Source organism: Lissotriton vulgaris, chromosome 9 (assembly GCF_964263255.1).
Source record: "Lissotriton vulgaris chromosome 9, aLisVul1.2, whole genome shotgun sequence".
In the NCBI taxonomy this organism is placed as follows: Eukaryota; Metazoa; Chordata; class Amphibia; order Caudata; family Salamandridae; genus Lissotriton; species Lissotriton vulgaris.
Genome location: NC_141697.1, coordinates 632125346 through 632143811, shown reverse-complemented (window position 1 = coordinate 632143811; position 18466 = coordinate 632125346). Strand labels below are relative to the sequence as shown.

Here is an 18466-nt window from a genome sequence, read left to right as displayed (position 1 = left end):
TCCATGGAGTTACTCACACACCTAGTCAGTCTTGCAAAGAATCAATCACACCTCCATTTCCTCAACTATACAGTTATACACACCTTACTTAATCAAACATATACTAACACATATTTACTCTTATACAATCACTGATACAAGTTCACAATGATCCATACAGCCACTCACACATTCACTGGCTCTTATGCACAGTTATTTATATATGTCAACTCTTACATGTACTGTGTTTTACATATGTACTTACTTTGACATGTAGCACTGAGAAATCCAATCACTCACCAATACACTCATGCAGACAGTCAACCGCCCATACAGCTGTTTCCACATGCACTTTTGAACCCATACATCTACTGAATCAACTGCTCACACATGTATGCACAGAGTCACATACCTCCCAGCAACCCCCACACACACACTCACTCTCCCATACAAATATTTGGGCAACCAATCAATAACCCATATAGTTACTCATATAGCTACTGATTAACACATGCAGCAGTTTACAGAACTACAGAAATAATGATGCACAAATTAAGACCGTTTAGTCACTAACCCATGCACTCAGTGAGACACATTTAATCATTCTCTCATACAGTCAGTCATGCACCTACTAAATCCTTCATCCAAACACTTATACATCCACTCATTCTTCAATATGTAAGACATATTTTAACTTTACAGAAACATAGTCACTGGATGTTGTCATCAGTGATGTCATCAGTGATGTCATTTGAGATGTCATCAGTGAAATTATTTGAGATGTCATCAGTGATGTCACTGACCATGCCATGAATGATGTAATATGTGACATCATCAGCAGTGGATTGCGGGTGCGCGATATATAGTTATTGCAACTAACTATATATGCAAATTTCTATGGTTTTGTGCGAGTAAATTAAGGTTTTGTAAATGCTAATCCCTAACTATATATGGTCTATAACCAATAGTTTTTTCAGTGAATATATATATATATATATATATATATATATATATATATATATACACACACACACACACACACACACACACACACACACACACACACACACACACACACACACACACACACACACCCACACACACACCCACACACACACAGCTTCAGTGCAACTCACCAGCTGCCATTTTTTTTGGGCAGTTCAATATATTGGCCACAGTCCGATGTCAAATGGCATGGTCACAGTCATGACGTTTACAAACAATTGCTATTAGTACATTAAAGAAATTACCCTCGCCTCATGTCCATTAAAGTTAGGTGGGTCTCAAAAGTTTGCAGTTCTAAAAATGTGGTTGCAGTTATATAAAAAAAATGGGAAGCACTAGTCTAGGCAATGGTTGCCATGAGGTCTTCAGGAATCAACAGCAAGATCTTGCTGATCATGTCCCACAGGGAGAGATTATCAGCTCAGAAGACTGATCACATTCAGAGATCATATGAATGGAATATCTAGCCCTTTCATATTCCTTCCATGTCACATTGTTTTAATATTTGGACTCATGGGAAAACCAACAAAGAGGAGAGCAGAAGTCCTGCTCTGTGTCAAAGGGCATCGAAAGAACTGCACTTCAGTCTGCGCTTAGGTGCGACGTCCATATGCAGCACCACTAAATCTCCATAGAGATGTGAGGTTGTCATGAAGTCAGATGTTGCCACCTATCAGAGCATGGGAGCTACTGCCTTTACATGTCCAGATTAAGTCTGGTGCCTAGAAGTATTACAATTGTGAGGAATTTGTTATGCATCAGAAAGAGGGTGTTTTCATGTAGGTCTAAGTAAATGTTTGCAGATTGTTTAGAAGGGTATGCATTGACATTTGAGCATGAGGACTTGAACTTCTATTGAACTAAGGACACTTACGCATTCATACTCTTCCCGCTGCCACTCAGAACGATGTAGGGAGTCTTCTGTGCTTTCTGTTTTTCTTGTAACAATGCTACAGTGCCAAGGGGAGTGTCACTGGAACTCATCTTCTTCAGGAGCTAAGGGTGGAAAAATTACACAAATAGTGTAGCATTTTAGTCTCCGTTTAAACACTGATGGAGCGCACACATGGTGGTATTCGCAACTGAAAAAAGGCAGCAAGAAACACTTGCCACTAAACGAATATGCTACTTACCAGTATGCTCTGTTCTTGGCATGTAGGGCTGCTGACATTCATATCTGGTTTCACAAAAATTAGAATGATAGAATGCACACCTTCCCTTTTTAATTCAAAAATTATCTAACTCAGTGGAAAATTACTCATTGTGATTGCGTGCGAACATATTGCGGTCTGCCCCAACAATCGCAATTTCTGAAAAGATTGTCCAAAAGGGTGCGGCAATACGCACCCATATGTCGCACTGCGGATTAAGGAATGTATCCTAACTATCAACTTCTTCATTATTCCTTATAATTGTAGTGCTCATTTTTTCGCAGTAAACAAATCTGTAATCCAATATTTTATCAAAAGTTCATCCATATTTACAACATCACTGAGGTAGCAGCGAAATGCCAGTGTGGAAACCTGGCGGCAAAGCTTCGGCATTTGGCGTGTTTCTTTGTGGCGAACAGGTTTATCTCTGGATGACCCCACCTTTGGAAGTACGAGTGGAGTACTGATGGATGCATCTCCCACTCGTGCATTTGGTGGCTGTACCTGCTGAGCAGGTCCGCCATCTGATTGTCCTAGCCCGGGAGGTGTTCCGCCATGAGGAAGATATTCCTTTGAATGGCCCACTTCCACATGCTCTGAGCCAGATGAGACAACTGTGGAGAGTGTGTACCTCCCTGCTTCTGGATGTAGTACATGGCTGTCATGTCCGTCCGGATCAACACAACCTTGTTGCACAGATGTACTTTGAATGCTTTCATCGCCATGAAGATAGCCATCAGTTCTAGAACGTTGATGTGCATCTTTTTCTGCTGCGTCGTCCATAATCCCTGCACAGTGTAGTGAAGTATATGAGCTCCCCAACCCTGGAGAGATGCGTCCGTCGTCAGAATGATCTGTGGCACAGGCTCCTGGAACGGTCGTCCCTTGCAAAGGTTTTGTGGATTCCACCAATGCAGAGAGTTGTATGCACGACCGGTTACCAACACTAGGTCTTTCAACTGTCCGCGAGCCTGATTCCACTGACGTGCTTAGCACTCCTGAAGCGGACGCATATGTAGTCTCGCGTGCGGGACTATGAAGATGCAGGAGGCCATCATGCCTATCAACTGCATGAACACTCGTGCTGGAAGCGAGTGTTGAGGTCTGAATTTCTGTATCAGCGATTGAATGCTGCTGACCCTCACTGAATTTGGCTGTACTTTGGCTGCCAGAGTGTTTATCGTCGCACCCAGATACTGCTGTATGTGGGCGGGTTGCAGGTGGGACTTTGGGTAATTCAGCGAGAATCCCAGATCGTGAAGAAGGTGAATGGTGTGCGACATATGGGCGGCACACTGCTGGGCCGACTTTGCCTGGATTAGCCAGTCGTCCAGATAAGGGTAGACGTGAATGTTCTGTCTCCGTAGGTGTGCCGCCACAGTCGCTAGGCACTTTGTAAACACCCTGGGTGCCGTGGTGACTCCGAAAGGTAGGACCTTGAACTGCTGATGTTGATTTTGAATGGTGAACCTGAGGTATTTTCTGTGTGACGGGTGCAGCGGAATATGAAAATACGCATTCTTCAGATCTAATGTTGCGAGAAAATCTCCCTGACTGAGCACCGGTAGGACTTGCTGCAGTGTTAGCATGTGAAAGTGCTCCGACAGAATGTACTGATTGAGGGGTCTGAGGTCCAGTATGGGTCTGAGGGACCCGTCCTTTTTTGGTATCAAGAAGTACAGTGAGTAAACTCCTGTGCCTCTTTCTTCAACAAGCACGAGCTCGATTGCTCCTTTTTGCAGCATGACGAGTACCTCCTGCTGCAATAGGTTCAAATGCTCGGTGGACATAGGACAGTGTCTTGGGGGTATGTTGGGTGGAGTGGATGTTAACTCCAGACAATAACCGTACTGGATAAGCTGTGTGACCCACCTGTCTGTGGTGATGGACTTCCAGACTGGCAGGAACTGTTGAAGTCTCCCCCCGACAGGCGATGTATGGTCGGGGGGCTGTGACAAGGCGTCACTGTTTGTTAGTGGCGGAGGACCTGGAGTTGTTGTTTCCACGACCTCTGCCCTTGGTGCTGTTTCCACGATATCCACCTCTACTTTGTTTGGTGTATGTGGTTTGCGCACCACCTTGTTAGTACTGTGTGTTCTGGGACAGCTGGCCTCTGGAAACACCTCTATTGCTTGAGCGACAAAAAGAACCACCCCTGAACTGCTGTGACTGTAGAGCCCCCATAGACTTTGCAGTCTCAGTGTCTTTCTTGATTTTTTCCAAGGTGGTGTCCACCTCTGGGCCAAATAGATGATCAGGGTTTACTGTCTGATTTAGAATGGTGGTCTGTATCTCTGGCTTGAACCCAGAGATTCTGAGCCAGGCATGTCGTATCAACATGACACTAGTGTTAACAGCTTGCCGCGGTGTCTGCAGCGTCCAGTGCACATTTGATAGAAGCATTTGATATGAGCTTCCCTTCCTGGATGAGCATCTCAGATGCCTCCTTATATTCATCTGGTAGGTGCTGTAACAGGGTCTCAAGTGTGTCGTAATGGGCCCTGTCATACCTGACTAAGAGTGCCTGAGTATTTGAAATGCGCCAGATATTGGCCGCTTGAGCTGTTACCCTTTTCCCCGATGCCTCGAACACCTTAGATTCCTTATCTGGGGGAGGAGCATCACCTGTTTGTGAATTAGCCCTCTTCCGGGCATTAGAAACAACAAGAGAGTCCAACGGCAACTGTCCCTTAATGTAAGTAGGGTCTCCATGCGCCGGTTTGTACTTTTTTCAATCCTGGGGTTTATTACCCTGGCTCTTGTAGGCTCCTTAAATATTTCCCCAGCATGCTTCAAGACACCCTTCAACATAGGCAGAGTCTTGACAGTCCTCTCTGAGCTGCCCTTTCAATGAGGGCATTAAACACTGCCGAATACTCAGTAGGCGACGTTTTCACAGCATACACCTGAGTGTCTGGGGCAGTGTGTGGATCACCTGGGTCAGCAGCATCTGCCCAGGGTTCATTTGTATCATCTGGATCAGTGTCCACATGATAGCTGTACTCGTCATGATCACCTTCCCCAGTGTCCACATCTGAGTAAGTGGGCGAGACATCATGGCCACGTGGAGATACAGGTTCTACAAGAACAGGTGTTGAAGTAGAATCCTTCTTTTTTAGTGGTATTTTATAGGACTCCATTGGCTGTTCCGGGGCAATTTTTTGCTTATAAAGAGAAAGTCTGCCTGTCTCGGCATCGATAAACTGTTCCTGGTGCTCTTCCAACGAGGATTGTCGATGCTTTGCGGCCAGGACCACAGTTGTCGGCTTCAGCACCGTGGACACCTTCCTGGGCACGTCGTCTGCCATTTTAGGGACGAAAGCCTTCGGCACCACTTTCGGTGGCAGCGTGAAGTGGATGGGAGCCGACGTCTTCTGAGGTTTATCGGCAGGCTTCGAAGGTGGAGGATCCTTAGGCCCGACCACCGAAGCCTTGTCCTTGATGTGCTTCAGGGAGTCTGCCACCTGCTTCGAGAAGGAGGCGGACGGCTGCGTCGACTCAACGGAATCCTTCGAGGCACCACCAGGCGTGGACTCAGGGGTTGTTCCGCTCTTGGCCTTGTCCGGCCGACGCGGAGGCTCGAGAACCTTCAGATCACCGAGTCCTTTGTCGGTGTTGACTGTTTTCGGCACCGAATTGTTCGGGTCGACTGCCTTGACCTTTGCCTTCAGCGTGCTAGACTTCGTCTCGACGCCCTTCAGCGGTTTCTTCGGGTCCATAACGCTCTTCTGCTTCGTCGGTGCCGACAGGTCCGAGGACTTCGAGCCGACCAAAGCAATACGCACTTTCGGTTTCGATGTAGTCACAAGTGCTTTTGGTTGCGTCGATACCGGAGCTTTCACTTTCGGTTTCGATTTCGCTGTTTGCGGCTCCTTAGACATGTCCGAAGCCGAGCCCGAAGGCGGGCCGTAGAACTTATTGGAAGATCTTGGGTAAGGCCTTGTGGCAATCCCTCGACCTGAGCCTTATGAAGCGTTTCGGCCCCAGTATCAGTTTGTGGGCATAGTTCCTTGCTCGAGCTATCTTCCATGGCCCTAAAGGCCCCATCGTCGTCTCCTACCTCGTCAACGACGTCTTCAGCATCGAGCATCTCAACATCAGCGTCGTAGTTGGAGTCGACCTCCGACGCGGGATTCGACAGGTTCTCCCGCTCTGTTCCATCATCCCCGGCATCGAAGATGTCCACTGGCTCTGGTGCAGTCTGCTGGGCTTCCTTGCGCGAAGCGCGTCGATGCAGAAGCGTCTTCTTGGATCGAAAACGAGAACAAGCCATGCAGCTGGCTTCATCATGATCCGGCGACAGACACTTGTTGCACACCAGGTGGAAGTCGATGTGGGGATATTTGGAGTTGCACACGGAACATCTCTTGAACAGGCTCCATTCCATGATGGGTTGTCGATAAGGCCTCTGGCGTCGACCGGGCCTTCAGCGTCGAAAAGCACGCAGCTCTTCTGGATATCCGGCTCAGGGACTGAGCTGGACACCGATCGCAAGACAATATCGACGAAAAAACTTAAGGCCTTTTGGCCGTAAGAAACTTTTATATCGATTCCGACTTGAGTGAACCAATATGCATCCGAACCCAATTGCGGAAAAAAACAATCTAAGGATGGAGTTGATGCCCATGCGCACTGTAGTCCAGGGGAGGAGCCACCTATCTCGTAATACTTCGAAGACTCTACCAGGACAACAATGTGCGATCATCCGGACCCAAAACTAGGCGGCGATCTATGCACAGATATGAATTCAGCAGCCCACATGCCTCGAACCAGTACTTCCAAACACCCATATCTCTGTATCTCTGTATGAATTAAACAAAATGGAGTGCAACAACCGTGTACTTACATTCATCCAATATTTAGAGCAGCTCCCAACATTCTGTCTCACACAAAATACAATGAAGACCTGCCCGTCTGCAAAACACATAACAGCAGTGCAACCAAAATGGCATCTTGAGTTATCAAGTGCAATATCCATTTGCGCTATATAAAGCTTTATAATTAAATAAATAAGTATTCAATAAAATGCAACCAGTGACTTAGGTTTATCAATTACATAGCCTGCAGCAACTTTTCATCAAACCAGACACTACCAGCCTTTAGAAATTTGCCATTTTGTTTGCAATAAGTGTATGTCTTGTAAAAGTAGGTTACATTCCTTTCAAAACTAACAGCCCTTTTTTAATCTTAGGCAGACCACTCCAACCTTTTTACTTTTTGTAATTACCTGCACACAGAAAATGCACTGGAACAGTTGGCCTTTAAAAAACAGACTGCATCACTACTAAAAACTGACAACAATCACGAGTTTCTTACTTTTACAAAATCTGTCACATAATGGAATTAGCAGAAACTGAACAACTATTCCAATATAACCAGTCACAACCTTGACTCCATTCTTCAACACTCGCAGAGTGAAGCACAGTCCTTTCATCCTTTTTTAATACACTAAAACAGTGCCATACATTAAAAGCCTTAAGTCTGCAATCCTTTAATTCGTAAACCCTAAGCAATGCACCCAGCATAAGATGGCCTACTCCTTGCCCACTCACCGCCTCCTCCTCCAGCTTCTTCATGCGTCTTTCTGTTTTCATTTTGCCTGAGCCTTTACCATGAAACCGGTGTGAAAGTTGCCTGAAGGCCTGAAACAGAAAGGATTTGCAATTAATAGGCAGTTTAGGAGCCGTCTCTTGAAATATAGGTGTACTAAATAGGGTTTTCCATATCCTCTCGCAATACTTTCACTTGCTCACAGAAAGGATATTCCAAGATGCCATATAACTGTGTATACTCGGTTGTTCAGTCTAGTTTACACAGAGAGGATCACCTGCCCTGTCATGGTCTACAATAAGACTATAGTTCAAGAAATACTTTTCATACAGCAAACTTTCTGTACTGTTCATAAACACTGAAGAGACACTTCTGAAGGTAGTTGTAATATGGCAGAAGCCAATATTGGCATGTTCAACATTCTTAGGGTTCTATACATACCTCCTTTGGGCACAATTTTCGGCCAGTCTCGTCCACATATTCTATCTTTACATCAGGTCGGTAGCCTTCCTTCTCTTTGAACTCTTGGGTGAATCCTCTGTACTCCTCTCTCCTGCTATATTTGTCATCGATGGCCCTAAAAAGCAAAGATATGTGTTACAGAGAGACTTTCGAGAAGCTCTGCAGTAAACTACAGACACTAGAAGTTCAGCAGCTTTCATTTCTGCCATTTACAGTCTGGCATTTTAAAGATGAAGTGCCCAATACCTGCCCTTTAACAAATTTGAACAGATGGCACTGCCATCGTTAGTATCCCACAGTGCTGGGTTGAAAAGAAGAAGTGTGCATACATGACTGTGCGTGCTGCCTTATCAGCAAGAAAGGATGACACCAGAAGCATCATTGCCCAGCTGTATTGGCACGGTCAAGTCATTGTTCTGCACTACAGGCTCTGGAGAGGTGACACTGGCTCAAACATTTGGCCAAGTTGTTCCTATTGCGGCTTACAACTGTACAAGTAGAGCCATTCATGAAAGGAAAACATTCCATCTGCAGGCCTAAAAAGAGGCTACAAGCAACTTACATTTTATCCTCAATGCAGTATAGTGCTGAAGGCAAGGACTTGTTCGGAGCCTTCACTCTTGCAATCTTCTGCACTTGTGTTTCCAACAAGCCTGAATGAAAAACACAAGAGTTGTATACAAGATCAGCAAATTAACTTCACGCTCCCCACATTCCACTTCAAGTCCTGGCTAGTCCTATTGAAGATGTAGCAGAGAATTGCATAATTTACCATTGAACCTCATGTTACAGTAAGTCATGAGTTAGAGATAAAGCAGGTCATTCTTGTACAAGAAAAGTCCTAACTTTGCACCAAATGCTTATCCTCCATCATTTACTTACCTCTGAATGCGAAAATATGACCCACACCCACAAAAATGGTGGAAATGTTAAACGGATGTACAGGTTCGGACTACGGAAAATAGATCAAGCACAAGTTATACATGTGCAAGAAGTACAATGCTTACAGGTGTTTTTGATAAATAAGCCAGAGGCCCGTTTGCACATTCCAAATAACAAGGGGAGCACTGAACTCAAGTGGTAGCATTGGTTGAACTAGCAGAGATGGTATTCATTCACCAAAGGGGAGAAATCGTCACCAGAAATGATTTCTCACCTTTGTTCTGACACAAATGCAGTGCTGCTGCAAGGCCTCTATTCACAATTGGCTCTTCATCCAGGATGGTAGTAGAAGATGTAGAGAACTGAGCAACAAAAAAAAACAGTAGTATTAAAAGAAATGTGAAATCAACATACTTGAACTCTGTGTCCAAGTTATCTTCACCCGTCACCCTTTAGCATCATCTTGATCCGATTAATAAACAATTTTTAAGCCCCACTGTGAATTATAAATGTTTAAGATTGATGTAATTCACACAAGCATAGCAAGTGCCTCAAACTTTTATAGCGGGGTCCAAATATAGCCAAGATCTTGTAAAAAGTGATACACAGCTGTGCATGTACTCACATCATGTTGGTGCTGCTCTTCATCCAGATTAACTGTACTCCAGCCAATATTTTCTTCACCATCTGAATCCATATTTTGGTCAGGGGATCCCTCCTTTTCTTGATCAAAGTCCTATAGTTCATGAGAAAGTGACAGGATTAGCACTTACCGACATAATTAAACATACCTGCCAATGTCAAACCTTATTTAACTCACGCTCATTTCAAAAGGTGAATGTCAGGCGATCAAAGGATAAATACCCTTGCCTATTTACAAGAACTATGTTCTGTAAGATCATCAGTAACAACCTCTAGCTGTTTATTTGATTAGTCTTCCTAATTCTAGAAATGCATTTACTCTCAAGATTACTTTATCTTGCCATGAAACAAAGTATTTGCATCCATTTTGTTTGGGAAGAGGAACTACTTTGCTTGCCCCTTTTACTGGAAGCTGATTTACTACTGAAGGGTACATGACTATTTCTGATAAATCTTTTATGGTGCTAGCAACTGCAGTCTTCCATTTACACTTTAGAGTTTATACTGTATGAGGTAGGTGTAAGAAAACAAGTTACTTACCTGTAACTTTGGTTCTCCAGTATTGGAAATTTTCATAGATTCCCATGCTTGTTTGATTACCCGTCGTTGGAATGGGAGTCCCCGGTATACATAAAATAGCTATAGAAACCATTAATTAAAACAGAACCTAGGCCTAGGCCCATTCCTGTGTTGCAACCTATCCACCTCTTTTTGTAAATAGACCCAAAAAAATGAACAACCAATAAGATTACCCTCACCCCTTAGAATCCTGCTGAGAGAAGCTCAGAACCTCAGATTTTCGTAGCCATTATGTAACCAAACCACTGAAGATGGAAGAGGCTGAGCTTTCCCAGGGGAGGCGGGTGGGTTGCATGGGAATCTATGAAAGTTTCCAATACTGGAGAACCAAAGTTACAGGTAAGTAACTTGTGTTCTTACTCGAGTATTGGAACTTTCATAGATTCCCATGCTTGTATCAGAGTAGCTAGCAGTCATCAGCACCTTTTTTGAACCATGACCAATATCAAACTAGGAACAAAGCCATATTATATACATCATAAAGACATTTCAATGGTCAATAACATACTTCGAGAACTAAACACATGAGGTTCACAAAATGTGCAAGAGCTAATAAAACAGTAACATGGAAGGTGGGATGAAAGTTAAAGCTCACCACTATTGGAAGAGGTTCCTAAGGACTGCTTGGCTGACTGCTGTGTCCCTCTGCGTTGCAGAATCCAGGTAGTAATGCCTTGCAAACGTATGGGTACTGCTCCAGGTCGCTGCATGGCAGATCTTCCGGATAGGTACTCCAGCAAAGAGGGCTGTAGAAGAAGAAGAAATCGCCCTCGTGGAATGATCACAGACTCGACCTTCTAGGGGCCTGCCCGCTGCCTTGCGACAATACTGTATAGCATTGGTAATACAACGAGCGATCCCTTGCTTGGAAAGGGGAAGACCCTTACGAGGGTCACTAAAAGACAAACATTTGAGAAGACTTTCTGAAGTCTTTAGTTCAATGAAGATAGAACTTTAAGCATCTCTGAATGTCCAGAGAGTGAAGTGCTTTCTTTGCCGAAGTAGCTAGATGAGGGAAAAAAGTCTTAAGAATTATCGGCTCATTGAAATGAAAGTCCGAAGGAACTTTAGGTATGAATTTTGGGTTAGTACGTAGAATCACTGTTCCTTTTTTGAACTGGAGAAAGGGTTCCTGAATGGTGAGAGCCTGAAATTCTCCCACACGCCTAGCAGAAGTCAAAGCTAGAAGAAGCGCTACCTTCCAGGAGAGGAATTTCAACTCTGCCTTGTGAATAGGTTCGAAAGAAGGCTTCATAAGCGGGTCGAGAACCAAGTTCAGATGCCAGAGAGGAGGAGGCTTGACTGGAGGGGAAAACTCTGAAAAGTCTATTGAGAAACTGTTTAATAATCCTTGCCGACCCGAGGGAAGGGCCTGAAGACGCGAGTCTGAAGTGAGAAATTACCGCCAGATGCACCTTGATAGAAGATTGAGCCAGTCCCGCTTTTGCTGATGATAGAATATATGGAAGAACTTTATGTGGCTCAGACTTAAAAGGATGGAGGCCGTTGTGCTGGCACCAAATTCAGAAACGTTTCCACTTCAACCTTTAAGTCTTATCTGAAGTCTGGGCTCTTGCCTGAGAAAGCACCTCTTAACATTCTGCTGAGAGATTCAGACCAAGAAATTCTCGCTGCTCAGGAGCCATGCCAAGAGCTGTAGAGACTGAGGATCCGGATGCCAGGCTTGACCCTGGGACATCATCAGCAGCGAAGGAATCGGCTGCAAAGGAAGTGGAAGGTGCAGGGAGAGGTGAAGTTCTGTGAACCAAAACTGTCTGGGCCACACAGGAGATATCAGAATCATCCTGCACGGTTCTGCTTTGAGCTTCCCTTTTTTTTTTTTTTTTTTGTAAGTCCTCATACATGCCACCAGAAGATGTATGCTCTAGATGGGATCTCTATGTGCCTTTCACACCCACAGACTCGATTGCCGCCCCAATGTCTGTGTGCGGCAAACAAGGTTCACCCAGAGGTAGACTGTCTCCTTGTCCAACTCCCTTTCCCTTTGATGGACCGTCATGGAAACCAGGGAGGACCGGACCACAAACCTCTGACAATCATTGGACCACCGTTAGTTCTTCAACCAGGCCACCAGTGCGGACCAGACCCCGTCAGCACTCGCTTCAAAGCAAGCCATATCGGACTTACTGACCATCATAATACTTTTCAGACAGTCCGCAAATCTGGGAGGAGCCTCCGACTTCCATTCTCTGCATATTTCTCTCCTGGCAATGACTATCGCATAGAATAGGAGTTGTGAAGCAGAGCTATTCATGTTGTATCCATATGGCAGACCAAAAAAAAACAGTCTAGGGGAACATATAATCGAGAGTGACAAAACCTCCTCCATACAACCACAAACGGCCTCCCAGTATCTGGAGATCTCTGGACACTCTATAAACATGTGTTGGTCGTCCGCTACCGGATGTTTACATCTAGGACAGTAATAATTATCCAGTGTTACCTTGGATAATTTAGCAGGGGTCCAATAAACCCCGTAAGCTGTGAACAGATGGTTTCTCCTCAGGTTTGCTGGCTTTATTAATCTCTGGGACATAGAGAATGAATCCGTCCATATTCTCTGAGCCTCCTCGGGACTACCAGAAAGAACGTTACCCCAGAGGTTTGCCAATTCAGATTCCAAGGTGTCCTTTACCCCCACGAACGACCTATACCAGAAAGAGACCTCCCGTTTCCAAGCTCCACCCCTACAGATAGAATCTAAAACCCCTGTGTCCACTCCAGTCCCTACTGATTGCCTTGACCACCAGGCGGAGAGTTGATAAAACTTAAATCTAGCTAAAGACCTGTTGGTTAAATTCGTTAGGGACTCCCAACTCATAGCAAGAGTTAACACAAAGATGCCCCCCATCTCTTAAAACCTGCCGCTTTAAGCGGCTGTGACAGTTGGTCTTGAAGACATTCCGGAGTGCCGGGGGATTCCCAAATTGGGGCCTGTATGTTATAATAGGGTATCCCCAAAGTTCTCCGGACATAACTTGAGTGCAGCCTGCAGGATCTTGAGGCGGACTTTTTTGTAAAATTTTTGGTCGCCAAATTTGAAAAGAAAGAATTCCAGGCCCTGTGGCTGGTCATGCAACAACGCCTGAAAGAGGCTGCCCTGTGAAGAAGAATCTAATTTATTGGCCAATATTCTAAAATTCTTAAACTGAAAGGCATGACAGTATAAAAATAAATCCGGTAGGGCCAAACCCCCTCTCTTCAACCCTCTCCTTAATTTCTTCCAGGCAATCCTGGGTGATTTTGCAGCCCATATGAAGGATCCGATCTTCCACTGAAGGCTAGCGATGTCTTTAGAGACAAATGGTAACAGGATGGTGTTAAAAAGAAAGGTTAGTTTGGGAAGGATGGTCATTTTCACGAGATTGACTCTCCCATATAAATTCAGTGGCAGATTTCCCCACCTTATTAACAGTTTGGAGACTTCCTTCACTACTATCTGCCAACTGATTTTAGGGATATCAGTCAATTTTTGAGTTAGGTGGATTCCCAATTACCTAATCTTTTGTCCAGCCCCCTGAATAACGGATAAGTTGTTCCAACCCATTATATCTGTTTTCTCCTTATTGATTTTGTACCCGGATACCCTCCCAAATTCCTCAGCCAGTTCGAATAGCCGAGGGATTGCCTTTTCATGATTTGAAGTGTATAAGAGAAGGTCATCCGCATACAGGGCGGTTTTAAGCTCTAGATCTGCAATTTTAAAAGGAGAAATTATACTGTCAGCTCTAAGTGTACAAACAAAAAGCTCAATATAAACGTCAAACAATAAGGGGGACAGGGAACATCCCTGCCTAGTACCTCGGGAGATATCAAACCACTCTGATAAGCCTCCATTAACCAGAACTTTTGCTCGAGGGTTCCGATATAGGGATTTAACTCCTTCCAATGAAGATCGCCATGGCAGCCCAGAGATACGTCCAGTTAACCTGATCGAACGCTTTGGCTGCGTCGATTGCTATAATGGCAAGTGGCAACCCCCTCTCCTCTGCAAAATCAATTGCCCCTATTACTTGGAACGTTAACTCATTAAGCTGCCTCTCCGGTATGAACCCTCTTTGATTTGGGTGTATGATTGTTTTTATAATTCCTGCGAGTCTAGTATCCCAGAGAAGTTCTTCAGATCTGAATTTAACAGGGAAATTGTTCTATAAGACTCAATTTTTTGTGGATCTTTATTCTACTTAGCTATCAGCGTTTTGGTAGCTTCTGACCAGGAAGGAGGGATACTGTTGCTTTGTATAAAAATACTATTAAAGAGTGTGGCAAGCACCGGAACAACTGACTCAAATATGTGAGTATATCTCAACCGGCAAGCCGTCTGGACCGGCGGCTTTACCTCGGCTCATTTTCTTGAGTTGTTCTCCTATTTCCCCCTCCGTGATCCCACTGGCTAAATAGCTCTTATTTGGTTCAGACAGCTGGGGTAGATCTCTCTGGCTCATCCACACACTGACCTCCTCTAGTCCGAGGCGAGTCTCTTCTTGGTATAAGCCCTGCATGAACCCCCTAGCCTCCTCCCTGATTGCCGCATCCTCTGATATCGGTAGGGCGGACTCCCTTTGAATTAACAACTTAATGTTATTCCTAACCCTCTCCGTCCTAGATTTCCACATCAAGAGGGCCCCACATTTTTCGCCGTACTTAAAGTTTTTTAATCTACTGACTTCCCACCTTTCCTTAATGATCTTATCGCTCGCGGCTCTAAATGCTGCTTGTAAATCTAGCAGCTCTCTCTCCAGCTTCGGGATACTCTCCCTGGCTGACAGAGCGGCCGACTGTAGTTCTTGATCTTATTCTTTTATTGCTTTTAGATCATCTAGTTCTTTTTTCTTAATGGTTTTCCTCCTATGAATCATCAGTGAACTCAATAGCCCACGGAGGTAAGCTTTAAAGGACTCCCAGACTATTTGTTCAGTAGAGGAACATGTATTAAAAATAAACTTGATAATTTTCTCTTTTACCTCTACCATCACTCTTTCATCCAGAAAGAGCGTTCTGTCCAGTGTCCATCTAATCTCTGTGGTCCTGGATCCCAGCTTAAATACTAGTTCGACCACTGAATGATCGGAGATCCCCGCCGGAATGTGGCAAACCAATACTATATCTGCATGCAGTCCCTGATGCGCAAAGAAGTAATCTATTCTAGAGTATTGTTTGTACTTCTTGCTATGAAAAGAATATTCTCTTATAGCACCATATTTAGCTCTCCACAAGTGCAGCAGGTTAAAATCTTTCATAATATTTCTAAGTGACTAAACAGTTTTAGTTGGAGCACAATATTTCGCCCTGGAGGTCCGGTCTAACTGATGATCGAAAACCAAATTAAAATCTCCCACGAGTATTACAGGGGCCGAGGTCAGTAGCAAACTAGCAGCAAGTTTCAGAAGAGGACCGGGATTGTCCTCATTCGGACCATAGTAAACAGCACAGGTAAAAGGTGAGCCGCATATAGAGAGGGTTGCCACAAGCCACCTACCGGACTGATCCGTTTCCCATTTCTGTACCCTAATCCCCTTATTTACCCTAACAACAATTGCTACCCCTCTTGTGGGGTACCTTTCTGTCTTCAGCATAATACATCCTGAGCCCATCCCACTCTACCAAATACTTGTACACATGCATTAGACTCTAAATGGGTTTCCTGCAATAGACGTGGGCATCAGTATTTTTTAAATATTCGCAAACCCTGGAAACCCTGGATTGTTTCCTCCCTCCCCCTAGACCATTCACATTCCAGGAGAAGATTTTTATACCGGTTGACCTACTCATGACCCGACCGGTAGCTGCCATACATCTAGAGCTTAATGACTTGCAGACAAACCCCTTAATATCCTCCAACTGTTCCCCTTCGGGAATCTTCAATATTCTGAGATTGTTCCTGCGAGCTTCCTTCTCTAGTCTCTCCATGTCCATCGTAAGGGATAGATTCTGGGCCTTTAAGGGCATCGATATCCTTAGAGTTCCCCATAACAGATTCTGACAAAGTGATAACTTGCAGCTCAAGAGTTCCTGACCGGGTACAAATATCATCCAGCCTAGACTCTAGGAGATCAAACCTATCGTGGATAGCTTTCTGATTGCTCTAGGAAATTTCAAACTTAGTCATAAGGTCCCCCCTTCGCGACTGCAAAAGGGAACCCACCTATCTCCATCCGGGCCGTCTGACCGCTGCAGGTTCCCCCGGACCTGAACATCCAACTGGGGCTGAACTGCGACTTGTGTTGACAATGCATTCTACGATCCACTTCGGCTTGTGGGAGCAGAGGGTCCGATACCGATAGTGACACCTGGGGAGCTTGTGAGGCTTGCGGAGGAGGGAGGCAGTTAATATGACTGGCAACCAACGGGCCCACAGAAGAGTCGGCGGTAGAGCATTCAGTCAAACTCACCACATTCCCTGAATCTGGCATACTCTCTAAGAGCGCATAACGGTTTTCAAGTGGCAACGGGGGGGGGGGCAACTGGACTCCTGAGCCGGCATGGCTGCACCGGTTTGTGCCCCTGAACCCACAACCTGCTCTATGATTTAAAAGGTGGTCTTGAGTGATGGAGTATTTTTTGGAGGCGGTTGGACTGTCTTTGGGCCCTTTACCTTTTTAGTAGCTCCCGCTTTTTTTCCCCCTTTTATGGGGGGTTAATGGTATAGGACCTTCTTTCTCCATGGAGTCCAGCACACCCTTTGACCTCAGTTCTTGCTGGGATCTGAGTTGGTATCTGTTTCTATGTTTTTTCAAGGGTGAGATTGACAGCTCCCTCTGGCCCCTTATGAGATTTTTACTGCTAATAGCGCTCAAACCAGAACAGGATTTTTCACCCCGCCCCTGGTGCTGCACAACGACGCCCCCCACTCAAGGGGTTAACTGGATGGGTCCCTGAAGACTCCAGATCCATACAGTCACGCTGCAGCTCCACCCCTGCTTGAAAATACCTTATCGCGGAGGCTGTACAGTGCTGCAGTGAGAAAGAGGAGAATCCTTGCAGACCGGCCCCCGAAACTGAATAAAAACCAAAGCAGCACAAGCTCGACCCCAAAGGCTCCTCCGACGATATCCAAACCGCAGCGCTGAAGAGAAGCCTGCTTCCTGGTGTGCCCGCCCCGCCTCAGTCTCCACCTCATAGCCCATCCGCTTCCCCGAGGTCCCGGTGTCGCCGAACGTCACCGCAAACACCCAAGCCTCGAAAAAGCAAAAAAGAAGAAGGAAAGCAGGCCGGTTAATCGCTTTTTCCCCCAAGTAATATAGAAGGCGCAACATCATTCTCTTACCCAGTGGGTTATGGCTGCAGATTCACACACTCATGCCGCCTGGTTCTGCATCAGCCTATGCCGCCTCCGGGAGCCCCTGCGACCGGCGTTCAGCCTGCCGCCACCATGTTCCTTCTGACTCCTCCTTTGAGCTTCCTGCGAAGTCTGGGAATCAGAGGAATGGGGGGAAAAGCGTGAACCAATGCGCCTGACCAGGCCATCGAAAGCGCATTCCCCAACGATCCCCAATGGTGAATTCTGCTTGAATAGAACCGACATTTCTTGTTCTCCGGATTGGCAAAGAGATCTATGGAAGGTGTGCCCCATCTGTGAAAAACCTTCTGTAGACTTGTGGCTGACCGACTTCAGTCTGCTGAGCGTGTCCGTTGCTTTGTTGAGGACACCTGGAAGATGCTCTGCTCTGAGTGATATCTCCTGCTGAATTGCCCACTCCCAGATTGCTTGTGCTTCTTGTGACAACAGTCAAGATCTGGTGCCTCCTTCTGTGTGTATATAATCCATGGCCGTTTTATTGCCTGTACGTATAAGGACTGTCGACTGTTGTATTTGTGGAAGAAAGGCTTGCAAGGCTAGGAAAATCGCTCTGAGCTCCAGCAGATTGATATGCAACAGACTATGCTGAGGCCGCCACCGGCCGCTTACAAGAAGGTCTTGTAAAACTGCTACCCAGCCTTCAAGAGAGGCGTCCATAGTTATGCGTGGAGCCGGGGCGAACCTGAAAGAAAGGCCCTGAGAAATGTTTTCTTTGGTCATCCACCATGATGCGACGTCTCTCATGGCCTCGGTAAATGAGATCTTGTTGAAGGATCATTCGACTTGGCGCCACTGCAAGTGTAACTCTTCCTGGAGAGGACGCATTCATATCCTGCAGTGAGGAATCAGGGGTATGCATGAGGAAATGAAACCCAGCAGGGACTTCTAGAGGCAA

General features: G+C 45.5%; 1 protein-coding gene across 1 annotated transcript in view; it reads right to left on the bottom strand.

The window, feature by feature from the left end:
* Positions 1-18466, bottom strand: part of SART1 (spliceosome associated factor 1, recruiter of U4/U6.U5 tri-snRNP) — a 598340-nt gene that overhangs the window by 35021 nt on the left and 544853 nt on the right. The window contains exons 14-19 of the mRNA XM_086938291.1: positions 9655-9765; positions 9304-9391; positions 8710-8800; positions 8127-8262; positions 7688-7777; positions 1859-1980 (exon numbers count right to left, since the gene is read on the bottom strand). Of these exons, the coding sequence (XP_086794417.1) occupies positions 1859-1980; positions 7688-7777; positions 8127-8262; positions 8710-8800; positions 9304-9391; positions 9655-9765 (638 nt within the window). The remainder of the gene's footprint in view (positions 1-1858; positions 1981-7687; positions 7778-8126; positions 8263-8709; positions 8801-9303; positions 9392-9654; positions 9766-18466) is intronic.